This window comes from Neovison vison, chromosome 7, assembly GCF_020171115.1.
Source record: "Neovison vison isolate M4711 chromosome 7, ASM_NN_V1, whole genome shotgun sequence".
Taxonomy (NCBI): Eukaryota; Metazoa; Chordata; class Mammalia; order Carnivora; family Mustelidae; genus Neogale; species Neogale vison.
In genome coordinates, this window is record NC_058097.1 from 119106784 (window position 1) to 119133497 (window position 26714).

Sequence of the window (26714 nt, forward strand, 5' to 3'; positions counted from 1 at the left end):
TCTTTGTCTCAGGGTCGTGAGTTCAAGTCCCACACCAGGCCTAGAGCTTGCCTAAAATAAATAAATAAATAATAAATAAAACTTGCTGTTCTGCTAGGAAAGGAGTGTCTCGTGTTGCTTCCTGGCTTCCTAGAACATCACCACTTATCTGATGAGCCCATAAACGCCCTGACACAGGAAGCACTGGGTGCTATCATTTGAATGCAAATTGCATGCAGTGCCTTTAATGCCGCTCCAGATTAAGAGGAAGAGATGCCGGCTGAGACCCTTCTCTACAATCACTGTGTCAGGTCGCCTTCCTGAGAGCGTGTTGTATGTGACAGAGCGACGAGTGTAACCCTGTGTTGTTACAGTAAACCCATTAGGTCTAATTCTCATAAAATCATGATATATGAGGTAAATACTCTTACTCTTTTTTTTTTAATTTTTAAAAGATTTTATTTATTTATTTGACAGACAGAGATCTAAGTAGGCAGAAAGGCAGGCAGAGAGAGAGGAGGAAGCAGGCTCCCCACTGAGCAGAGAACCCGATGTGGGTCTTGATCCCAGGACCCTGAGATCATGACCTGAGCTGAAGGCAGAGGCTTAACCCACTGAGCCACCGAGGCGCCCCAATACTCTTATTCTCAAACTGTACATGAAGAAACCCAAGAACAGAAGCTGGAGCAAGGGCTCGATACCCTGACATTCCCATCAGCTTCACGGATGGTCCTTGCTCATTCCGTCCTGCAACGACATTTAAAGAGCTCTTCCGGGGACCGGGACAACCAAATGGCCCCTAATGCAAGCTCTGGTGTTGGTGTACAGATTTCGGGAGAACTGAGGAAGAAGAGATTAATACGCCTGGAGAAAGTTTCACAGAGTGATAATTCAGATGAATTTGGATTTCTGCAGGAGAAGGAGAAAAAGTGGGGTGCGGTGAAGTGGTCGTGCGGGGAGAAGGCAGAATCACCCATTGGCTACTAAAAACTCGTATTTAGAAAGTGCGTTTCTGGGCGCCTGGGTGGCTCAGTGGGTTAAGCCGCTGCCTCCGGCTCAGGTCATGATCTCAGGGTCCTGGGATCGAGTCCCGCATCGGGCTCTCTGCTCAGCAGGGAGCCTGCTTCCCTCTCTCTCTCTCTGCCTGCCTCTCCATCTACTTGTGATTTCTCTCTGTCAAATAAATAAATAAAATCTTAAAAAAAAAAAAAGAAAGAAAGTGCGTTTCCACCTTCCACAGGGAATGGCTAGAGCCGCAGCAGCATGAAACCCAAGGTGGCAGTAGGTGCCAATCAACCCCGTTGTTCCAGAAGATGTGGCTACATTGACGGATTATGGCTCCGTAGCTGGTTCACCCCGCTCTACCCTGTTTATGCCAAACCTCCCCCATGCCCCACACTCCTTGTCTGCAAACTTCTCCTGGCAGGGGTGGGATTGGCCTGCAGGCCTGGCACAGTCTGCTTCAGTGGCGCTTTCCCCCCTGTGCTTGCCATCTTGGACCAGAACAGCGCTCTGTGATTTTAAACTGGGGCTGGGCTGGGTCTACCGGATGTGGCCCCACTGTCTCCCATGGTATCACCAGCTGAAACCTGTTTTCTGGCCTGTGGTCAGGTCCACACTTGTACAAGCTCTAAGTGGCTCTGGCCCCAAGGACAGTGGGGTAATTGGAAAGGTGGCGGCGGGGGGTAGGGGGTGTCCCAGGGACATGGAACTGACTTCCCCAGCAGACAGGGTCCTGGGGTCAGTATGAGAAAGACTGACCCATGACATGGCTGGCAGCTTTGGAGTGGGACTGTCTGGGGCGAGCTGGGAGATGATGAAGTCTGTGTGAGTTGGTCATTGAGACTGACGAATGACCCTGGTCTCCAACTGAGTCTGAGTCTGGATTTACCCCTTCAGAGTGTGAGAACCTGGCTATATCCTCTGCGTGTCTCAGGGTTGTGAGTTGCCTGCTCTTGGCTTTCTTTCCTTATAATTTGGGAATAAAAACACTTATCTCACTTAGTATAATTTTATGAGGATTGGTTTAATGTAAATGGACGTGACAGTGACCACAGAGAAGGGTCTCGGTCTGCATGGCCTCCTCGTAATCTGGAATCAGAGTCAATGCCTTGCGTGTGTATTGTGTTCAGTGGTACCTTCCCCATGGGCCTTCTGTTGGGCAAGGCACTTCTTAGCTCCAGGAGCTAAGAGAGGATGCTCTATGAACCTCGGAGGTGAGATGAAACACTCCTTTTGCAATGGAAGAGCAGAGTTTAGCTCCATGCATGCTGTCTCACTTCTCTTGCCTCGGATCTGGCTCGCTATCAATCACCCACACTAACTGAAGCCTGTTGCGTCATTAGTAACCCCAGCGCCTACAAAAAACCGTTGGTGACCATGTCCTGATATGCAGGAAATTATTCTTGATATCTTCTAGGTAGCTTTGGAATGTGTTCTACGGACAGTGGCAGACTTATTTCCCATTTATTAAATTGCCCCGAGCGATAGTGCTGGTACAATCTGAGCTCAGAGACTCAAAGGTGAGTAAGACCCTGACAGAAATGCCAAGGAAAGGTGATGCATTCCATGAAAAAGGTCCAAGGAGACCCAGTCCTGGTGTAGAGGGAAGGAAAGCCTCACGGAGGAGGTAATAGATTAGGGTGGGCTAGGCTTGTTGCAATATCAAACCACCCTCAACTACCAGGGGCCTACTGTCCCCAAAGCTGGCTTCCCATTCAGTCTCCGCAACCAAAGCCCGTCAATCAGCAAGAGGCTCTGCTCACTGCAGCTGTTTCGGATCACCGGGTGAGTGAAGGTCTTACCTAAACACATACTTCACTGGGGCAGAGGGCATGGCACTGTGTATTCCCTCTTTACGCTCCTACCTGGAAGTGGTGTTTACCTCCTCATTTAACAATTCCTTGTCCACAGCTGGCCATATGACCACACCTGACTTCAAAGGAGAGGGAGTGCAATCCTAGCCCGTGCCCAAGGCATAGAACTAAAAACACCCTGTGAACAATGACAACACACTCATAACTACTGTGAGCGACTCTGTCCCCATGTGCAGAGACGGGTGTGAAGGAGAAGGGCTTTTCTGTGCATGAGGAGCATTAGGAGAGGAGCACATGTGGGGAGGTCTGCTTGCGGAGACCGGGTCCAAACAGGAATGCTGGGCAACAAGGTTGCAAAGGAAGACGGGTGACACTGTGAGAGCCATGCTAAGGAGGATGGATTTGATCCAAAAGACAGGGAAGGTTTTACAAAAGCTGCGTCTTCGGAAGGGTAATGGCGCTGTGTGCAGGAGGGATCAGAGGGGAGCAAACTGGAGACAGGATATCCCTTTGCTTCTTACACAAATCCAGGAAAAGGGTGATGAGGGCTTTTATTCAAGCGGTCTTTGAAGGAGGGAGGACAGAAAGGGCTATCCCTATCAGGTCTTGGAGAGAAAGACTTGGCCAGATTTGGAACAAATTAGATACAAGGTGTAAAAAGATAGAGAGTCAAAGATAATTCCAAGATTTTGAGTCTAGAAGACTACTATTACAGCCCGAGGAAAGTGTGGAAGATGGTCAAGCCTGGGAAGGAAGTTTGGGGCTTGTGGATTGCAAAGCACAGATTTTTGTTTTGTTTATTGTTTCCCAGCACCTACAAGAGTGCTGAGCATATACCATGTGCTCAGTTATATTTGTTGCCTGTGTAATACTGGTAGAACACAAATGGAGAAGTTTCTGAGCTATTTTTAATGCAGAAAGGCAGTCCTTCATGACGTCAATATTAGAAAGGCAGATTTACCTACCTGAAGCCATTAGAGGAGATGAGATGTCAAGAAAGTGTAGGAAGGAAGGCTCAAGAGACAACTTTGGGAACCTTGACCTTTAGGGGCCAGAACATAGGGACCAGAATCCAGGGAAGGTGAGCCTTTGAGGATGGGATCCATCAGTATGGGATGTGGGGAGTAGGTGAAGGATGCTGGGAGCCGGTAAGATTACATTTGGTGGAGCAACTGGAGTCTCTGGTCCCCCAGCCAGGGAAAGCTGGACACACATCCCAGTAAGGACCTCCCAGCAGAGGGGAAGAGGCAGCAACAGCCATGGCCACGCACCGGGAAGGAGGGCCGTGGCTGGAGGGGGAGGCTGGGTCAAGGAGCAGTTCTGGTTTTTGTTTAGGTTTGGAGGGTTATAATTGAGACCTAGTCATAGAGCAAGGTAGAGACTGCACAGAGATGCCAGAGAGAGGGAGAGAAACCATGGCTGGCATCAGGGAGGTGGACGGAAGGATTGTCTCCCGGCGCAAAGTGTCACCTCTAGGAGAGGAGGAGAGCGGTGGGTTTACTCTCTTTGCTCCTAGGTACTCACCTTGGGCCCACACGGGCGGGGCACAGTTCATGCTAATGGCCACCACCACGCAGGTCGCTGAGTTTTACTTGTCCCTCACCTTCCGGGCCATGGCCTGCTCTTTCCCTTCTCCCCGAGGGGAGGAGGCGGCGCGGGGCTCTGCGCTGGGCGGGAGCGGGCGAGGGGGCGGCAGGCCTGGGAGGGGTGAGCCGGAGAGGCGGCCGGGCGGCGGGGCGGGCCCGGGGAGGCCACACCCTGAAACTACCTGCCCGGGACAGGAAGAGTGAGGGCGAGAGCGACCGCCGGCGGCCGGCACGCCGGGCTGCGACCGGAACTCCTCACGCTCCGCGCCCCCGGCGCCCCCCGCTCCCCCGCGCGCCCTGCGACCCCCGCGCAGCCCGCGCGACCCTCGCCCCGGTGAGCCTCGTGCGCCCTCGGCCGCCCCGCGCCCTTCGTGTCCCCCGCGCCCCGACGACGATGGGAGCCAGCCGCCCGCGGGGACCACGCCTCTGAGACTCGCGACCGGCCACCGGGACCATGAAGAGCAATCGCGCCCGCAAGGGCGGAGGGGGCTCCAAGGACCTCCGCGCGGGACTCAAGTACAGCTCGAGGCCTGAGGTGGGAGAGGGGCGCGGGCTTTGCGCGCGTCGTCGAGGCCCGGGAAGCCACCCCAAGTGGCCCGGCGCTGGGCGCTGCGCGCGGGCGCATAGGGCCCCGGGCGCTGTAGCGCGGCGCTTTGTCTTGGCAAAGGGAACCGCTCCATTGCCCATTTGTGGCCCGGGCGCTGGCCGGCCCGGCAGGTGGAATTTCCTGTTCGGCGGGTGCCTGGCGGACCTTTGGTACCAGCCCTGCCCCGCGCCAGCCGGCCACGGTGGAGGCGGCAGCCCACAGGTCCTTGGAGACGCCGAATCTCTCCCCCGTCCTTTCCCTGACCTGAAAAAAGGGCTCCATCTCAGTTCCTCCATTAACTCCGTGCTCTTACCGCACACCTGGAAAGAACCAGGGGTGGAGGCACGGTGATTTGGGGTGAGGAAGGGAGGTTTCGGGGGCTTTGGAGCAGAGCCTCTGCGGGAGTTTGCTTTTTTCCTTCCCGGTCAAAAGGCATTTTGCGACCTCTGTCGAGGGCGACTGGGAGACCAGAGCTAAGGTGGTGCTAAAGTTCTAACGATTTCAGGGTTGGGCTTCCCTGGGCTTCGAAGAGGGAATGGAGCCCTTTGGGAAGGTGATTCTCTGGGAAGGGATGTGAGACCATGTATCTTGAGCCTTTTGGAAGATCCCAAAGCCGGCAGCTCCTGTTATACAAAACAATGAAAGACCTCTTGAAAGATCTCAAGGATGTTAAACCTTAGTGCGAAGATTTGGGCATGGGTTGTTCCTTTACTGAAGGACACACAGGTGGCGACACGCAGGTGGGACTAGCAACCAGGACTCTACCTCCGTCTAACTGGGACCCTGGTTTCCCAAAATGTCAGCGAACTCTGGCTCACAGCAGACACTTAACGGGTGCTCAGAGGCAGGGCTCCCTTTGCAGGGAGCTTTCCCCTCCGCAAATGATGGGGGGCTCTGCATCACCAGCTCTCACTTTCTCTCCTGTCCTGTGTCTGCTGGCACACTTTGTGGCCGTTGCTCCATGTCAGGCCACAGTTTGTAGCTCTCTGAAATCAATTCCTTTTCTCCAAGTGGCCTGGTGACTGGGGGAGTTTGCAGAAGGCCAGATCCTGGGGCTGCTGTGATTAGCCGGACCCCAAATAACCATCAAGGCTGGTTACTCTTGTTTTCTCCACATTTCACTTCCTGTGTGGAAGGAAGCACGGACAGGGCAGCCAGCCCAGAGGCTTGGGACTGGGTTCCTGCTGAGCCTCCCTGCCTGAGGCCAGTTCGACCCCATGTATGCCTTTTATTTTCACTTCTGTAACTGCCATGTTTATGAATCCCTGATAATCACCTCCTGGGGTTCGAGTGTCCTGCCTCCTCAGCAGAGGGCGTACTGTTTGGTATTTGCTATTTCAGGTTTTTTTTTCAGAGTCCCCCACCCCCACCCCACCACCCCCCGCCACTTCCCCTTCTGAGATTCCATAGTCTTGTCTGTGCTGCCCGGCTACCCACACGCCCTCCAGACCAGGGGCCAGGCCTGGGGCCCATCTCCATGCTCCCCCTGGAGCCACAACAGCCAGCTTTCTCTCATCACCTGCAAGCCCTTGCTTATTTTCCCCCTAGGCCCCTGCTGGTTTTCTCATCTTCTGTGAGCTCACGCGTTCTCTCTTCCATTGGGTTTTCCCCTCCATTTCGGATTCTGCGATTTTCCTTCACTCTGTCATTTCTCCTGCCAGGCTCCATTGAACCAACTCTACCTAATCCCAGGCCAAGAACTGTTGGAGGGAGGGTTCTCAAAGACAAATAAGATACAATTGCTTCCCTTAAGGAAACCACAATCCTGAGAGTCGTGCTGAGAGACGTGTGTAAAAATTAGGTATGATGCAGTGTATCCAGAAGAAAGTAGCCGACTGTTCCCAAAGCTCATTTCCATTTCTCCAGGATGTCCTCAGATACTCCTTCCCACCCCATGTCTTCGCAGAAATCTCGTTCCTGGGATCACCTTACAGTGTTTGCAGTCAGGGTCTGTAGACTTGGCCTTGACCTCCTTGACCAGGAGGTGCATCTGCTGTCCCTGGTTTTGCTCTGTGTGTCAGCAGAGCCTGGAGTGGTTGTGCTGAGCCCCTCAGGGGGACTATTGCTTCTGATTGCCAATTTCTGGCTACTTCCATTCCTGCATGGATGGAGAAAGTCTCTGTCTGGAGGTTCTCATATTTGGCTGCATCCTTCCCTAGGCCGATGATGGTGAGCCTCGCCCCACCCCAAGCTGTTCCCATCAAGCAGGAAGTGGCCACCACAGTGTTCCCTACTGTCCCCAGGGCCCTACTGACATATGCATTGTGTCTGGGGATTGTGTGAACCCTCCCTCCATGATAGCTAGTGTAAAGATGCCAATTATTATGGCCAGAACTGGGAAGCTTGCCTCACTGAGCGCCCAGTATTGAGTCTTTGCTAGAGCTATAAAAGTACTTTGACGTCCATTGGTGCCTTCTCAGGTCAGGAGTGGCCTGGGTGGGACTCAGTATCCACTAGGCACACGGAGATCCGAACTGGGAAATCATGTGTGGGGGCTAGGCTCTACAGCTCTGGCTATTCAGAGAGTCGTCTCTTTGTGAACTGGTCACACATTCACTCATCCATGTAACAAATATTTATTAGATACCCACTGACTGAGCACGTGCCAGGTTCTGGACAATAATAGGAGAAAGACCCCAGTCAGAGAGCCCCTGCTTGCAGGGGACATCAGTATAGTGTGGAATACAGGAAATTAAGTTCTGTGCGTATGGTAAGCACTAGAGTCCGGAGAATCCTGGGCAGAGTGCAGGAGATACTTCGGAGGCATCTAACCGAGGTTCAAAGGCTCAGGGTAGGGGAATTGGGGCATGGGGCCATCTGTGATGTGGTGGCGGGAGTGTCCAACATGATGGAACCAAGACCTGCTGCCTCCACTTTCCTGGTGGGAGATCTCGGAGATGTTACCTAATGTCTAAGCCTCAGTTTCTATGACTATAAAATGGGGATGACATGTGTGTTATAGATTTGCTGCAAGAATTAATAGGGATACTTTACATCACAGCCCTTTGTAAGTTGCAGCGTGGTACACGCATCACACGGGTTGGAAAAGGCCTGGAGACCAACAGGAAGGTGCGTTGTATCGGTAGGAGGCCTGTGCAGAGGCCCGGAACCCCGGCTGGCACTGGGGCACTGGCCTCCCAGAAAGGCCGGCCTGCCCTGCTGAACACAGGGACTCTCTCTGAGGAGCTGTGGGAAACGAGAGCACCCTTTATGTAACTTCTATGGGAAAGATCCTTCTATGGGAAGGAAATGTGAGCCCAAGACCAATGCAACTGACTCCTTCTTCCCTTCTTCCTCCCGCTGCCCCCTCCCCACCCCGCCCAGACTTTAAAACAACTTCCTTCTTTCCGGGCTTTCTTGAGCATGTGCCGGGCTCTCTCAGAGGCCCTTGTGCTGAGAAGGGGTATGCAGGGAGTGAGGGAAGAGCAGAGAGGGTGGGCAGTGGGAAACCAGGATGGTTCTTTAGGTGGGGACTCGTCTCCTGGGTGCTGTGAATGAACAGGGAGGCTGCCTACTCCGGGGGGGGCCTCCAGTCCTGGGAAGACCTGGACCTTCATGGCCTCATTTGGGAGATGGGGAAACTGAGGCAGAGAAGACAACCCTAGCTCGGTAGCTGCCCAAGTCAGAAGCCCAGGGCATCTAAATCCATGGGACAGTCCACAGTGGGGGTGGGGTGGGGTCTCCCAGAGCCGGCTTGTTGGTGGTAGTGCCCCATCATCACAGCTCCCCGCCCCACTTGGACCTCTCATGCTGTGGCCCCAGGGGGGATGGCTGCCTGCACTGTGGCTGTGGCCACACCGGCCATAGCTGGTGGCCACCGTGGTGCTGGAGTTCCCTGGTGTCAGTTCCTTCTCTGGCCTCTGGTCCTACCCAGACTGTTGGCTCATGTCTCTCCTAAGAGAGAAAGTCTGTTCTTAGAAGAAGAAAGTGTGACTCAGCCCAAGGCCTGAAGATGTTGCTTCTGACATTGTACATATACTACTGGAATGTTCAGATCATTGCTAGCATTTGGTGAGCATAGACCAATACCTCTTAGTATTATTATCACCCCTTCATAGGTGAGGAAAGTGGAGCACAGAGAGGCTAAGTAACTTGCCTGAGGTCACAGAGTGAAACAGTGGTGGGATTGGAATCTGAAGCCAGGCAGTCTAGCTCTGCTGTGTTCTCCTTGGCCTGCTGGAGTGTCAGACAGTAGGCTCAGGACTGGATGGATTACTGAGGCTAAGAATGAGCTTGATTTGGGTAGAAACTGGATTTCTCTTCTCAGGACATTTCTGAGATGCTGGGTGCTTACCATAATTATCATGGTCAGTTTGTAGATGGGAACGGGAACTTCTGGGCTTCCCTCAGAACCCTCACTCAGGCTGGCCGTGGTGAGAAGGTGCTTGGGGTTTGTTCTCAGACAGTAATTGCCCCTTTTTCTTTGTTAAGAACTTTTCCAGAAGCAGGTCTACTAAAATTTCTGGTTTGGAATCTCATATTTTCTGAATTTGTGTAGTTTGTCCAGGCTTAGCAACAGAATCCTTAGAATCCTTGGGACAGTTGGTGAACTGGTCAAAATCTCAGATCCTTTGTTTCTCTGACTTGGTGATGTTAGTGAAAAGGTAGAGCGGAATAGGATTACAACCATTTCTACCCATCACTCAACGTTCATTATCTCTCTCTCTCCTCACAGCAACTCTAAAGGAAAAAAAGCCCAGTTTACAGATGAGACTACTGAGGCTCAAAAGGTTTGCATAATGGCCCAAAGGCAATTAGAGGTATACCAGGGTTCAGACCTAGATCTGTGTGACTTCAAAGCTTAGATCTTAACCGCAAAGCCATTATACAGTTGTATTCCAAAGGTGATGGTGATTGATGCATATCCCCAGCAAAATTTTGGAACACGTCATTAAACAGAGAGTGGTAAGCACCAGGCGCCAACACAAGTCCACAAAAACCTCTCACACCAGACTCGTCTGGTTTCCGCTTTTGATGAGGTTACTCATCTGGTGGACCAGGAGACTGGCAGGAGATGTGATTTCAACAAGGCTTTGAACAAAGTGTAGCCTTATTTATTATACACATGATTACAATTATAAAGGCAGTTTTAAAAGGAAGAAGGCAAAAATTCACCTACCCAAGCCAACACATCAGGTTGTTTATGATTTACTCTTACCTGCCTTACCATATGTGTATGTTTTACCCAGTTCCTTGCTGTGGAGACAGTTTGTGTCCTGGGGAATGGCTGTACAAGCCTTCTATCAGCTTAGCATGGTGGCAGATGGGGGGCTGGAAGACAGTGAGGTCTGGTAGATTTGGTCTGTGCCCAAGAGGGTCCTTTCATGGACAGTGTCACTCTGTGCTGTACCTGGGGGCTGCTCCTGCCTTGTTTCTGGGTTCTGGGCCATTTCTTTTTTCTTTTTTTTTTTTTTTAAGATTTTATTTATTTATTTTACAGAGAGAGAGAGAGATCACAAGTAGGCAGAGAGGCAGGCAGAGAGAGAGGGGGGAGCAGGCTCCTCGCCGAGCTAAGAGCCCGATATGGGGCTCGATCCCAGGACCCTGAGATCATGACCTGAGCTGAAGGCAGAGGCTTAACCCACTGAGCCACCCAGGTACCCCCTGGGCCATTTCTTGTTACTAGCAATTCTTTTTTCATTTTTTAATTTATTTGACCGAGAGAGAGAGCACAAGCAGAGGGAACAGCAGAGGGAAAGTTAGAAGCAGGCCCCTTGCTGAGCAGGGAACCCGATGTCGGGGGCTTGATCCCAGGACCCCAGGACCGTGACCCAAGGTGAAGGCAGCCACCTAACCTACTGAGCCACCCAGGCGCCCCACTGTTTACTAACAATTCTGGTGAAGTCTTGGAGCATTTGCTTATCAGCTTTGTAGATGACAGCCTCCTGGGAGGGAAAGGCCAATACCTCAGATGACTTAATTCTGAGTCAGAAGGACCTGGACAGCCTGTATGGTGGGGTGTCAGGAATTGTGTCCATCTTCGTTCAGAGTAAATGCCATGCGCCACCTTAACACTGGAAACAGAAACCACCTCCCTCCCACGACTGGGATGTGAGGAGATGGGGGAGAAACAAGCAGGGCGCTATGGGAGAGCCAATATATTGAGTCAACGGCAAGCTCACTAAAAGCCAGACATGTTCCGTGGCTCCCTAAAATGTAAAGGAAATTCCTCCTTCCCCACATTTGTATTTGGTTACACCCTTTAAAATTATTATTAAGAAGACTAAGATATACATATTTAGAGACAAGTTGGATAACTCAGATAAATAAAAAGAATTGAGAAATGGGAGAAAGAGCCCTAGAAAGACATTTTAATAATTTGGTATTGCCTATGCATTTCTCAAAAAGAAAAAAGGTGCTTCTTTTTCTGAATACAAAAGTTAGGAAGGTTTTTTTTGTTTTTTTTTTTTGTTGTTGTTTGTTTGTTTGTATCAATCGACGTAGAAATATGCAAACTAGAAAGCAAAAGACCTCTGAAATTCTTTCTCCTTGGTTTTATAACCCCTACAAATAGTTTGGCTTATATTTTCCCACAGTCTTTTTCTTTTTCTCTTTCTTTATTTTTTTTTTAAGATTTTATTTGTTTATTTATTTATTTGAGAGAGAGTGAGAGAGAGAGGGAAAGCCCCAGCATGAGCAGGGGGAGGGGCAGAGGGAGAGAGACAAGCAGGGGGCCTGATGCTGGGTCAGGACCCTGAGATCATGACCTGAGTGGAAAGGCAGATGCTTAACCGACTGAGCCACTCAGATACCCCTGGGTCATTTATTACTTGTGTTGACCCATACTGGGACTGTGGAACAAGATAGCCTGTTTCTACCATCCTTAAAGAGCAGGTGGTTGACCTTGAGACGGTGAGAGGCTGGGACTGAGGGGTGTTTGGGGTTCTAACGAACCCTTGAGAAGTCACCTGACTAAAACAGAGGAGGAAGGGCCCTCCTTGGGAGCCTCTCAGAGGAGACACCAGAGTTGACTTTAGAGGAATGGGAAGTACTTATATGTTTTTTTACTCCCCCCCCCGCCCCATTTTAACCCTGTATCTTAGAGGATGCCTGGATGGCTCAGTTGGTTAAGTGTCTGCTTTTGACTCAGGTCATGATCCCAGGTCCTGGTTCGAGTCCCACATCCGGCTCTCTGCTCAGCAGAGAGCCTCCTTCTCTCTCCCCCTCTGCCTGCTGCTCCCGTACTTATGCTTTCTCTCTGTCAAAGAAATAAATAAAATTTTTAAAAAATCTTAAAAAACACAAAACATTGTATCTTAGAGTTTTTTCATGGTATTACCTATCCTTTGAAAATCCATTTTTGATTTGTGCATAAGCTTTCCTCAAGTGGCTATATTATCTTTTATTATTATTTATTTTTAGTATTTGTGTTAATTGAATGTATTATTGGACGATTGATGGAAATCGAGCCATCGGGATAAGGGAGGTAATTGACAAATGGCTGCTGTGCAGACCATGCCCGTCCCTGTTTGCATTATGCTGTTGAAATCTGGACACTGTGTCTTCACGGGAATACTGCTACCTGGGAGGTTGCAGATGGCCAGAGGTTTAGAAAACACATCGTTTGAATCATTGAGGGGAACGTGTTTAGCCAGATCAGGAGCAGACTCGGTGTAGGACTGTGTCTGGAGTCAAGGGCTGGTTCTATCGCAGTGCTAATGTGCGGGGTTATTGTGACGCTGATCATGCTGGTGTGACCAGAGAGCTTCCTAAGATTGGCAGGAAAGGAAAATACTATCCCCTCCCCCAACTCTGGAAGGTATGGCCCTGGGAGCACAGGAGATGACGTGGTGTCTACAGCCTGTCTCAGCTCTAGGAATGTGATTCCAAGGACACATTTCTAGGTTTTCACTTTCCTGCCCTTCTGCTTGCACCACCGGGATTCTGGCCCCCGACTGTGGACTTGGGCCTCCAGATGCCTTTCCCTCAGGGCCCTGCTTACTTGCTTCTCCAAGCCTCTCACTCACACTGACCCTTCTGTTTATTGCTCTCTAAACGTGCCTGACGTGGCTTTGGGAATCTAGTCAGTTCCAGGAAGCGGGTGGCTGGGGCTTTCCCTACCTTCTGGAGATCCCTGGGTGTCCTGAGGCAGCTGTTAAAAAGGGTTAGCGGAAAAGCTGTTGCACAGACCGTGGTGCCTGCGTGAAATACTACTCAGCAATAAAAAGAACACGCTCCCGGTGTCTGCGATGACTCAAAGAATTCTCCAGGGAATTTTGCTGAGCAGAAGAAGCCAGCAGTCTCAAAAGATTTTATCCTGGATGATTCATTTCTATGACATTTTTTTGCAAGGACTACACTAGAATAAGAGGCTAGTTGAGCAGGGAGGGGGCAGGAAGGAGGGGGGCGTGGCTACCGAAGGGTGGCGGCTGGAGGACCACCCTCCCCCGGCCAACAGTTACAAGGAGCTGAACACACACACGCCAGTGAGTCTGAGTAGAACGAACGCTGCCTCAGTGGGTTATGTCGGCTTGTGGTATTATGATACAATTTTACAAAACGTTACCGTTGGGGGAAACTGGGCAGAGTGTACAAGGGATCTCTCCTTGAGTTATTTCATATCACTGCACCTAAACCTAGTTCTCCCAATAAAAAAATGAAGTAAAAAACAAAAACAAAAACAAAAAACCAAGAAACAAAAAACACCAGCTTGTGAAATCGGAAGGCGCGTTCAGTGAGAAGTTGAGGAATTAATGAAAAGAGTTGCATGGCGCTGCCCTCCCCTCATGACTCTTGTTTCGCTTCAGGTGTAATCTCTGTTTGGGCTGCTCTGGGCGGATGCATCTGCTCCCTGAACCTGGGAACTGGGCGCAGGAGGGGAGAGGGATCGCAGGAGATTAAGGACGAGGACCAGGCGGACAGGAGGAGGAGGAGCCCGGGGTAGGGCGGGGGGCTGCTGGTGGCATTCTTTCCCACCTGATCTGGAAGCAGAGATGGAATTCTCAGGTTGAATTACAAAAGAGGTTGTGTCCTGCGGGGGAACATGTAATTGAAAGCTAGGAAAGGAAGAGGCTGGGGGAGTCCACACTTAGGTGGGCCTGCCCAAAGCAGGTGGCCAGGCCAGGGCTGATACTAGAGAGCTTAGGAGGCTGTCAACAGAACCGTGGGGAGTGGACTGACCATTCTCTCCCCTTCTAGGTAGATGAAGGTACCTTGGGGATATGAGACTGGAAACTCCTGGGCCCTGGTTCCCCAGAGAGTCTCACCTTGCCCCCATAAGCTCCCCAAGTGTGGCTATGGAAAATGAGGTCCCTCAGTCAATCGACCAACCAACCAATCAAGTGCTACCTCTGGGCAAGGTCCTTAAGGGGGTTGAGGAGAGAAGCAGTATGAAAAAGAAACAGGGGTAACCTGACCCCCTAGGACTGCCTGGTCTTAGCATGGCACTGGGGTATCGCTGATGCAAGTGGATGGTACAGGTCATAAGGGAGGTGGGGTTCCAAGAGAAAGTACTGTGGGTGAAGGTGGTCCATGCAGGTTTCCTGCAGGAGCGGAGCCTTGGGTCATGTTTTCAAGGGCAGGTGGATTTGGTAGGTGATGAGGAGAGCAGAGCCATTCTGAGTGGGCAGGATGGGAACAGCTTCCCAGCTCCTTACAGGTGTGGGGGCCTCCTGGCTGGGGCCAAGGTCAGAGGTGGGGAAAGTCAGCACCCCAGACCAGTGTTGAAGGGGTGGAAATGCATAGACAGTGTTGGGCAAGCTGTCTCACCACTTGGGCCCCCGAAAACGGTTTTGTTGTAGGAAGAGTTTTGCAGAGAGTTCTTTAAGACTGTTCCTCTCTATACTTTGGTGTGCTTGTCTGCACGCTGCGGGAGAAGAGGTGACAGCTGACCCCGCTGAGAAGCAGCAGGCTGTCCATCCCTTGGAATCTGGAATTCTGCCCTGCCACTTTTTAGCTATCTGGGTTTTTGATGTAACCCTCCTTTACACATTTCCTCATGTGGAAATGAAACCTATTTGTAGGAATTAGGGATAATCTGTACTTAAGATGCCTAACGTAGCACAAAGATGCATAGAAATCACGACTATGTTTGTGGTGGCCTCTCCTCGTCTCCGGGAGCTGTGAGGCATGAGGACGATGGGGGTGGGTGCCCTGGCAACCGTCAGGGCATCCCCAGGGCTTCCGTGGGCTTTAGCCCCTTTCCTGTAGCCATCCAGGAAGGCCTTGGGTTAGGTGCCGTCTACCTCTGTGGTTTGGAAGGCTGTCACTGTCCTTGAGGGCAGTGATTCAAGAAATATTCTGGACACCCTTTGGATCCTGAGGCCACTTGAGCCAAGGTATTTATTATTTTATTATTTTGAGGTTCTGCAAAAAATTGCATTCAAAATGGATTTCTAAAAAGACTTCTTTACTTGAGAGGGGGAGGAACGGGCAGAGGGAGAGAGAAAGAGAATCTCCAAGCAGACTCCTGCTGAGTACAGAGCCAGACATGGGGCTCCCAGGCCTCCCCACCCCCAAGATCTGACCTGAGCCGAAATCAAGAGGCAGCTGCTCCACAGACTGAGCCACCCAGGCGCCCCTGGAACGGATTTTTTTTTTTTTTAAGATTTTATTTATTTATTTGACAGACATCATAAATAGGCGGAGAGGAAGGCAGAGAGAGAGGGGGAAGCAGGCTCCCACTGAGCAGAGAGCCTGATGCGGAGCTTGATCCCAGGATCCTGGGATCATGACCTGAGCCGAAGGCAGAGGCTCAACCCACTGAGCCACCCAGGTGCCCCAATGGATTTTAATGTTTTAAGAAATGTTTCGGAAATGACTGGAAACTTGACGTGTAGATGGAGGCCTAGAATGTAAGTAGATGGCAGACTTGATGGGCTTGCTAGGTTGAGTCGCCTCTGGGCTGTGAGCGGGTGCAGAGGTCCCTAGGAAGGCTCTCTTCTCCCCCCAAGGCCAGTGCCTACCTTCCTCAGAAGGAGGAGAGGACGGGAAGTGTGGGAGCCCAGACGGGAGAACGAGGACTTACTGGTGATTTTTGGTCAGGGCGAGTGACAAGAGGGCAGGGGACATGGGCTACCTTTGAGGCTGCCTGGTTGTTTTGCACCAAAACAACCATTACATTCATTGTAATGTTTGAACTTGAACTCTGGCTGTTTGACCAGACCAGGGGGAGGAATGCGCCTTGGTCACTTTAGGCAGGTGGACCGACTGTGGGTGGAGAAATGAGCATCAGAGGGCAGTTGTAGGGAGGCCTCTGTCATTAGCAGGAATCAGCTAATTATGTTTTACAACACCTCTACTTAGAGACTGTAAGGGGTTATTAACCCACTTTTTAGAGGGGAAAACTGAGGCCCAGTGAGAAATATTGGCCCCCATAGCTCAGGGTTCTCAGGTATGACCCCTCATCCAGGTGATGACCAACCCAACCCTTCAAAAAGGAAGGAAGGGATTTGGATCTGGTGGTCCTGCCCTCTGTCTGTTTTCCATTCCCTTGTGAGGTCTCGCTGCAGGAGCATGTGGTCCTGGCCCTCGGCTGTGTGGGTGGGGTCTGGGAAAGGGACATGGCGTGACACCTGCGGCAGCCAGATGCCGGCTGTGTGGGAACTACTGAGTCTCTGTGTAGCCCACGGTGGCAGAGTCAGGCCCCAGGGGACTTTCCTTCCTGCTGTGACCAGGTGGGCAGAGTTGGGATTTACTTCCTTCAGTAGCAACTGTTGGCTGTGGGTCGGCTTTTCTCTCCTCTAGACAGCTCGAGGTCACAGATCCACAGGTGATTCTGGATCCTCCTTGGGGCCCCGAAGCCCCACCCATTTCCCAGCAGCTGCTTCTGGTGGGGCGGCTGAGGACAGGGATGGGGTCAAAGGGCAAGGGTGAGAGGGTTGGGCACCAAAAAGGCGGAAAGGTTTAGGGAGTCCCCCACCTGCTGACCAGGCCTCGGCTGGGAATGCGTTACTCTGAGGAACTCTGGTGGCAGCCTTGGGGACTTTGGGGTGATGCTGATCCCCTCTTGTGGGACCCATTGTGGGAGGGTCCCTGGGCGAGAAACAGAGCCCAGTCTGTAGAGCAGGTGCCTTGCGTGCAGGTGGTTGTTTAAAATGGGGCGGGTGAAAGCCAACCTGGCTGGCTCCTCTCACAGCAACAGGAAGTGGGTGAGTCCGGCAGGCAGCCTCTGGGAAATGGCAGGTGGAGTTTCTCCAACTGTCAGGTTCCTAAGACTCACCTGGGTGAGTTGTTAAACTTCTAGATCCCGGGGCCCTGCCCCTGACCTCCTGAAATCAGAAGCTCCAGGGAGAGTGGCTTGGGAATCTGGATACCGGGCAAGCACTGTGTTTGCTTTATTTTATACTTTTATGATCTTTCATGACCTGACAAGCCCAGAAAATGTTAAAGTGGTAGGATCATGGGAACGGGAGCCTCTTGTGGGTTTCTTGAGACTCCTACCTTCTGTGGGTTTGATTGGGTCAGTGTGGTGAGTGGGTGGAGGATTTCAATGTTCCCTTCTCATTTGTCCCCTCGGTCATCCCATGATGAACAAATCAAGTGTCCTCTCTGTGCTGGTCACTGGGAAGTCTCTGCCCTCAGAAGTCTCTGTGCTGGTCACTGGGAAGTCTCTGCCCTCGGAGCCTGTGCATGGGCTGGGTGTTCTTTGTCCACAGCGGCTGAGTTTGGAGAGAGCCCAGCTACGTAAGGACCCACCTCCCTTCCTAAACAGCAACTGGAAAAAAGAGGCCTTTTTCCAGGGTCACTCACATCTGGTGGGTCAGTTCTGTGCATGTCTGTGCTCAGCATCGCCTGGGATGCCACTACAGTGCTAGTGTTCAGAGGTCATTCCTTGCTCTGTTGTCTCAGGTGACTTTGCACTGTGCTGTGTTTCTAGGGACTTTGTCCAGGCTTGGACTCGAACGAGCATCAGGGGGTGGCCCTGGGGAGTTACGCTGGCTTTGTCTTGCTCCTTGCAAAGGAGGGCTTCTTCGAGTGCTACAGAATACCTCCTTGCCTTGGAAAGCCGTTGCAGAGGCTCTGGCTGTCCTTTCGTGCTTGGACAGTCTGAGGGACATTCGCATGACTGTGCTGGTGATGATGACACCGTGAGATTGGGACCCCTCCCATGAAGCCAGCCACCCTTGTCCTTGTCTATGGTGGGAGCAAAACACCTATGTCTCTAGCCAGTGACATCACCTCTGCCCCTTGATCCTGATCTTCCAACAGCAGAAGCAGATGACCAGTTGTTGTGTGATGTCATCCCACGAATCCGCGTGACTTCTTCAGTGTTATTTTCCTCCCCTGCCTTCCCATCAGGTCCCACCCAACTGTAGCCGAATGAGGAACAATCATCCAAAAAAAAAAAAAAAAAAATTCTAGCACGAAGGTTAACTGCTCCCCACCCCGCCTCCTGCCGCCCGCTCTGATCGAAATCTTGTGTAGATTTTCGGATAGTCAGTGTTATTTTTGCTGTTTAAAATGCACGCACTTACCAGTTGCTTGTCTCCAGTGAAGAGCACCTTCTGAGCTACCAGAGGAAGGCTCTGGCTTTGGATTTGCTGGTCCCTGGAGCCCATGGGAGGGTGGGTCCTGGAGAGTTGGAGCCGGTGACAGGCACCCCAGGAGAAGATGCCTTTCAAAGTGGGAGGAAGTTTTGGTTGACTTGGACACCGGGTTTTGTTTGCTTCACATTCAACTTCAGTTACGGTGAGTTTTTACTTGATGGGAGTCAGGTGACGGCAAGAGTTTTCCCTGTGTCATCAGAGTTTTCCTTCTCTAAGTCATTTTCTTTCGGACGGTCCCTGGATTTCTGTACTGTACCTCCTGGTCCCCTCCAGGAAGCCGGATGGAAACGGTGGTGGTCTCATCTTGTCCCTGCATCCTGTCCCTCGGGTTCTTCCTCTTCAGCCCTCCAGGTTGTCAGCATGTGTGTGCTCCGAGCCCTTCATGTTCATCTGTCCTTTGGCAAGTCATTCCTTGCTCTCTTGTCTGAGCTGGCTGGCCTTGAGCCATCCTGTTTCTGGGGACTCGGGCCATAATTTAACTTGAGCTGGCCGGTGGGAATTGGCCACAAAGTTATGTGGCCTCTGTCTCTGTTCATGATAAGTGAGCACCTGGCTTCCCAGCACTGAGATTCTGTGTGCACCTGTTGATGTGTTTACTTTTATGAGAGAAAGGAGAGGCAGGAGCAGGCACTGGCATACTTTGTCTTCCGTTGGTTTTATGGCCCTGCAGAGAGATTGGTACATGTGGAGAGTTGGTTACATATGCAGTTAAGATCTAGTGGATGGGAGCTTCCTGCCACCCCTCCTCTGGAGGCTGAGGGACCTTGGGCAGGTCTGAAACTCCATGTGCGGCGGGAAGGACATGGCTCTTGTCTCAGCTTTGCTGCTTTCCTGACCTCACTCTCTTTGTGACTTTGGACAGGTCACACTCCTTCTCTGTCAGCCTCAGTTTCCTTATAAATAAAGTGACTAAGTTAGGCAAGATGATCTCTAATACGCCTAAGAATGGAACTGAGAGTAGGGTTATAAAAGGAAGCAGTCTAGTTACTGATTAAACAGCATGTCTGGGCTGAGTGGAGCCCCAGAATTCACACTGGAGGGGTGACTAAGGCCCTCCCATTGAGCCAGTCCCAATGCTGACAGCTTTGCTCTACAGCAGCGCTGGGGGTGGCCCCTGGGGTCCACTGTCCATGCTGTCAGCTGCTTTCCCCTTCCCAAGGAGCTTGCTTTCCATTTCCCTCAATACCTGCATCCTGAGTTCCTGAAGCTGATCACACTGGGAGGTAGAAAACCAGGATCAAATCTGGGTCTGCCGCCAAGTAGCTGTCCTCATTTCTCCCTGCCCTATCGATAGAGTGGGAGTGATGGTGCCAGTCATGAGAGATTCCAGGATTGAGGATCTGGTAAGAAAATATTGTGAATTACTCTGAAAATGGAAAATTAGGTTCGTAAGTTATTATTTTGTTACATTTTATCGACACGTGTAAACATACACACACTGTATTCAGAGAGTCTTGCCAAAGCCATACTACTTTTTTTAAAAAAAGATTATTTATTTATTTGTCAGACAGAGTAGACACATGTAGGCAGAGAGGCAGGTGGGGGGCAGGGAGTAGGCTCCCCGCTGAGCAGCGAGCCTGATGCAGGGCTCCATCCCAGGACCCTGATCATGACCTGAGCCGAAGGCAGAGGCTTTAACCCACTGAGCCACCCAGGCGCCCCAAAGCCTTACTACTTTTTCATTTGTAAACATGATTAGACTACCAGGGGCCATTGGACATTTAATGAAAATTTACACCCTGAAAGAGAAAGGCAAAGACAAAGCCAAAATTCTAATGTAAATCAATTAATCAATCAATCAATCGATCAATTTAGTATCCTAAGAAAGAGCAAGAAGGTCATGTAGTCATAAAATAAGAAAAGACTGCTCTAAAAAGTAACCATCAAAGTATAAAACTTCAGTCTTGGAAGTGAAATATATGATTTTTGAAGTTAAAAATAAAATTCATTGCCTTTATAAAAGGCTTAAGATTAGGTGACACTGGTCCAAAAAGTTTTGTTCTTTTTATTCTGAGTCTTTTGCATTTTCCATGTGAATTTCATAAGCAATACAGCAATTTCTCCAAAAAGCCTGCTGAGATTTTGATCACGATTATATTGAATCTCTAGGCCAATTTGAGGAGAATAGCCAAATATATTGAGTCTTCCAATCCCTGAACATGGGATATTACCTGATTTATTCAGTCTTCTAAAATTTTTCTCAGCAGTATTTGGTATTTTTTAGTTATAGGTCTTGTATATCTCTTATTAGATTTGCCCCCTAAGTATTTCATGTTGTCGATGTTATTGTAAATAGTATTTAAAAATTTTTTAAATTTCTAATTGGCCCTTGTTAATATATAGAAATACAATTGACTTTTGTGTATTAATTTTGTATCCTGGAAGCTGGCCAAACTCACTTAGTATTTCAAAAGCTTCTTTGATGTACAAAGCTTCAGTAATGAAGACAGTATGGTGTTAGCATAAACATACATAAGGAGGTCAGTTGAACAGAATGAATCTGGAATTAGACCCAATTAAACATACATAAAGAGATCAAGGGAATAGGATGGAGGCTGGGATACAGACCCACAAATATATGGACAACTGATTTTAAAAAATTAAAAAATAATTAAGAAAAAAATTTTTGATTTTATTTACTTATTTGACAGAGAGAGCACAAGTAAGCAGAGAGGCAGATGGCGGGGCGGGGGGGCGGTGGGTGGGAAAGTGGGCTCCCTGCTGAGCAGAAAGCTCTATGTGGTGCTCAATCCCAGGACCCTGAGATCATGAACTGAGCCGAGAGCAGAGGCTTAACCCACTGAGCCACCCAGGCACCCCTAAGAAAAAAATTTCTAAGTAAGCTCTGTCCCCAACATGGGGCTTGAACTCACAACCCTGAGATCAAAAGTTGCATGCTCTACCAACAGCCAGTCAGATGCCCCTTGGACAACTGATTTTTGATAAAGATGCAAAGGCAACTCAGCAGACAAAGGATGGTCTGTGCAACAAATTATAGTGGAACAATTGGATATCCATATGAAAAAGGAAAGAAAGAAACAAAGAAAGAAAACTTTCATCCATACCTTGCACCAAATAAAAAATTTTTTATTTCCGGCGCTTGGGTGGCTCAGTGCATTGAGCCTCTACCTTTGGCTCGGGTTGTGATCTCAGGGTCCTGGGATCGAGCCCCACATTGGGCCTGCTTCCCCCTCTCTCTCTGCCTGCCTCGCTGCCTATTTGTGATCTCAGTCTGTCAAATAAATAAATAAAATCTTAAAAAAAAATGTTTTTATTTCAGAATGCATTATAGGTCCAAATGTGAGCCTAAATGTATTGGAATAAAACATAGGAGAATATCTTTGTTGTTTTGGATTAGGCAAAGATTTCTTAGTTACAGCACCAAAATCACAATCCATAAAAGAAAACCTTGACAAATTGAATGTCATCAAAATGAAAATCTCTTCTTCAAAAGACCCTGTTAAGAGAATGAAAATACAAGCTGCAGGCTCGGAGGAGAATCTTTGCAAATTATGTATCTGTGAAAAGGCTTGTATCCAGAATATATGGAATGAACTCTCAAAACTCAGTAATGTGAAGCTAAGCAAACCAATTTTAAAAAACTAGGGAAGAGATTTGAAAAGACACTTCTCCAAAGAAGACAAACAGATGGCAATTTAAGCACATGAAAAGATGCTCAACATCGTTAGTCATCAGGGAAAAGCAACATAGGACCACAGTGAGATGCCACTATACATCTATTAGAATGGCTGAAATGAGAAAGATTGACCATACCAAATGTTGGATAGGATGTGGACAATGGGAGTCCTCGTACACTGCTGATGGGAATGTAAAATGATATAGTCACTCTGGGAAACAGTTGGGCGGCTTCTTACAAAGTTAAAAATACACCTGTCGTGCAAACTTGCTCCCTTCCTTTCATAGGTATCTATCCAAGAGAAATGAAAGCATGTGCCAGTACGAGGATTTGTACAGGAATGTTTATAGCAGCTTTATTTGGAATAGCCTCAAATTAGAAACACCCCAAATGTTCATCAACAGATGAATAAGTAAACAAATCGTTGTATGTACATATAGTGGGATACTGCTCAAGAATAGGAAGGAATGCACTGTTAACATAATAAACCTAATATTGTGGCTGAATCTCAAAATATTGTGCTGAGTAAAAGAAGCCAGACAATAAGGAGTACATGCTGTATAATTCCATTTTTATAAAGTTCTGGAAGAAAGCCAATTAATCTTCACTGATAGGAAGCAGGTTAAGTGGTTGCTTTGGGACTGGAAAGGGAATCAGAGAGGAATGGGAGGGAAGGGCCAGGAGGAAACTTTTGAAGATGACAGATATGCTTATTATCTTGATTGTGGTGATGGTTTCATGGCTGTATATATATATGCCAAAAATTGCACACTTTAAAAATGTACAGTTTATTTTATGTCAACTATATGTCAGTGAAGCTATTTTAAAATTCCATAGAAGGTTCACAAGAGTAAGTTTAAAAAATCCCAGAATAGAACCAAATGACAAAGAAATGTAAAATATGAGAGGGGGGAAAAAACACCAGGGAGAGATGCAAAGGATTTCCTCTATCCTTGGTGTCCTGAAATTTCATTGTGATATGTGTAGTTAAGCATGCTTTTTCATGTATCTTTCTTACTATTCAATGAGCCCTTTGGGTTTAAAGATATGTGCCTCTCTTTAACTCTTGGAAATATTCTTACAGTATTCTTTGATAAACTCCTGTCCAGGTTCAGGAGTTGGGCTCAGGCTACGAGATAGAGGAGAGCTAGGGATGGGCATTGTTAGAAATTCCCAGATCCCCACTTTGATCCCAAACAAACATACCCCTACCCCACTAGTCCCCCATAAGGGATGGGAAATTGATTTCTCTAGACTTGAGGACACTAGGTACAGAGGAAGGCTGTAGTGAGGGGTGAAAAATAATCAAAGGCTTATTCTCTCATGTGTTTCAGAATGCCAATGGCTGGGCTTAAATTGGTCTATCCAGGAGATTAGAAAATTATTCTCAGGAACAATTAAACCATTCCATAGAAAAGATAGTTGGGAATGTCTAGTGAAAAAAAAAAAAATCTGGCTAGCCACTTAATTGTAGCCTACAGTGAAGCCGCTGGTGGCAAACCACACACACGGAGCTTCCCAACTGCCTTTAGGACCTCATTCGTAAATATGGGTGAACAACCAAACACCCTGAGGCATTTGAGGGAAGTCTTCAACATGAAAAAGAAAGTAAAAAACAGAGAAAGGGTACTCAATAGCAATATAAAGATGAGAAGATTTTGCATTCAAAATTCAGAGAACAAGAAAGAAGAAAATTCAGAGAACAAGAAAGAACCATTGGAAATAAGTTAACAACAGAAAAGAAAAACTCACTGGAAAAGTTCAAAAACAGTAAGATGGGGGTGTCTGGCTGGCTTAGTTGGTAGAACATATTACTCTTGATCTCGGGGTTGTGAGTTTGAGTGTTGGGTGTAGAGATTACTTAGAAAAAAACCAATGAGATGTATAATAGCAGAGAAAGGATAAGTAGAGGATCAATTATCGGGAATTGGAGAAAGACTAGAAAGAATGAAGGGGAAGACATAATTTAAGAAATAACACAGGCATCCTTGGGAGATATTGTAGGTTCAATTCCAGGTCACTGTAATAAAGCAAATGTCACAATAAAGCAAGTGAAGTGAATTTTTTGATTTCCTAGTGCTTATAAAAGTTATGTTTACACTATACTGTAGTCTATTAAGTGTTCATTATGTCTAAAAAAAGTATATGCCTTAATTTTTAAAATACTTTATTACTCATAAATGTCAAACATCATCTGAGCTTTCAGTGAGTTTTAATCACTGATCACAGATCACCATAACAGATCTAATAATGAAAGAGTTTGAAATATTGTGAGAATTAGCAAAACATGGCACGGAATCTGGGCATGAGTAAATGCTGCTGAAACAGTGGCACTCCTAGACTTGCTTGGCCCACGGTGCCACAAACCTTCAATTTGTAAAAAGTGCATTATCTGTGAAGTGCAGTAAAGCAAAGCACAATAAAACAAGGTCTGCCTATACAAGAAAGTTTCTCAGACTGATACAAATTTCCAAATTCAAGGAGCAGGTGGAGAGAACACAGCACAGTGAAATTTAATGACCCAATTCAAAGCACATTCTCAAAGCTTTCAGAGAAGGATAACAAATTATGAATAAGAAATAATGATTTGTACTTTATGTTATTTCTCAAAGGCAAAATTGGAAGCTAAAAAACAATAGAGCCTTCAAAATTTTAAGTGAAAATTATTTGAGGGGCGCCTGGGTGGCTCAGTGGGTTAAGCCGCTGCCTTCGGCTCAGGTCATGATCTCAGGGTCCTGGGATGGAGTCCCGCATCGGGCTCTCTGCTCTGCAGGGAGCCTGCTTCCTCCTCTCTCTCTCTGTGCCTGCCTCTCTGCCTACTTGTAATCTCTCTCTGTCAAATAAATAAATAAAATCTTTAAAAAAAAAAAAAAGAAAATTATTTGAAACCTATAGTTCTATACCCAGCTAAACTATGAGCAAATGTGAGTACAGAGTTAAGATACTCAGAAACATGGAAAGTCTCAGAAATTTTCCCTCTTGGGAAGCTACTGAAGTATGTATTCCACCAAAATGAAGTAAGCCAGGAAAAAAGAAGACATGGAATTCAGGAAATAGGGGTTTTAACACAAGAGGGAGAAGAAGGAAATTCCCAGGGTGATGCTGAAGGAAGTTCCAGACACTAGCTATAGGAAAGGGCAGAGGGCTGCCGGAGGGAAGCGCTCAGGAAAAAATGAAGTGGGAGGTTATTTGACAGACTTTATATGTGGAAGATTAGAAGAGTATTACAGAGCTCTTAGATTGTATAGAAACACCTGGGTATATGTTAAAAAAAAAAAAACCCAAGTAAATCAATTTTGCAGCAGGAGAAACAAATTCGTTGTTCTGGGAAGGAAACAATTGTGAACAATATTTTCAAAGACTAATACAATTGACTTCTGAAAAACAGGGGTTTGAATTGTGTGGTCCCACTTATATGTGGTGCTTTCTTTTTTTGATAAATACCGTATGGCACTATAAATGTATTTTCTCTTAAGATTTTCTTAACATTTTTCTCCAGCTTACCTTATTGTACAGTATGTAATACATATAACATATAACATACAAAATATGTGTTCATCAGTAAGCCTTCCTGTCAACAGTGGGCTGTGAGTGGTTTTGATGGAGTCAAAAGTTACATGTGGATTTTTGATTGTGTAGGAGGTGGATACCCCTAACCCTCCAAGGGTCAGCTGTAATGAAAATATAGAGTATGGTTATAAAACAAAAACAAAAACTTTAGCCCTATAACTATTGGGAGGATGGGTGAGACAAAGAGAAAGAAGGATATTGAATTTCACATTATCATAATAGGAAGTCAGATGCTTGTATTTTAAATAGATGAATCAAGAGATAGTGGTATTTAGAAATATGGAGATAAATTCCACAATAAGCAGATCACGAAAGCATTTTAAGTGGTTGCCTCTGGGCTGTGTTTCTTTCCTTTTTAAAAATTTATTTTATTGAGATATAATTGACATAGAGCATTGTGTAAATTTAAGGTCTAGGACATGTTGATTTGATAAGTTTGTATATTGCAGTATGATTACCAAAGTAGAGTTAGCTATGGGGTGTGTTTCTGTATGCAATATTAAAGTCACAAAAATAACCAGTTATGAAACAGAAATATAGTATCCAGGGTGGCAGGAATGGGGAGACTCTTTGAATGGTGAAGTTAACAGATGATGTGACAAATCAAGAAATGTCAGTTCAAGCACATCGTGGAGAGCCCGAGGTGGACACCAGAACCACATCTGGAAACTGTTAACATGACCTCATCTGTGGAATTTGGGGGTGGGGCTATTGCTTTTAGCACATACCCCTTTGGAGTGGGTCTGAGGTAGCTAAAGCTGGAAGGGCAGGGCTCCTATCTGGGATTTCGGGCAGATAGAGTGTGTGTTAGAGTGCTGGAGAGCTTGTCTTTCTGTCACCATGTGCCTGTGGACACCCCACCTGCCACAGTCACACTCCTGTCTTCCTCGGGAGCCCCTGGCCGGGAGGAGCCTAGGTAAGCCACCGTCCTATTTGTGGGAAGTTTTGCTTTTCCTGCTCTCAGGGTGAGCATGGGTATGGATTCTAGTAGAGACGTGGCCTTGCATCACCTTGAGTTTCCGGACCAGGACACCTGAGGCGAGAAACAGAGTG

At 48.0% G+C, this 26714-nt stretch overlaps 1 protein-coding gene across 2 annotated transcripts in view; it reads left to right on the plus strand.

Moving 5' to 3' along the window:
• Positions 1-4695: 4695 nt before the first annotated feature.
• Positions 4696-26714, plus strand: part of ST14 (ST14 transmembrane serine protease matriptase) — a 39953-nt gene continuing 17934 nt past the window's right edge. The window contains exon 1 of one of the 2 annotated variants that reach the window (XM_044258211.1): positions 4696-4916. In XM_044258211.1, the coding sequence (XP_044114146.1) occupies positions 4836-4916 (81 nt within the window). In that variant the 5' untranslated portion in view covers positions 4696-4835. Of the gene's footprint in view, positions 4917-17818; positions 18597-26714 lie in introns of those variants that run through there. The other variant, XM_044258212.1, reaches the window with a different exon arrangement.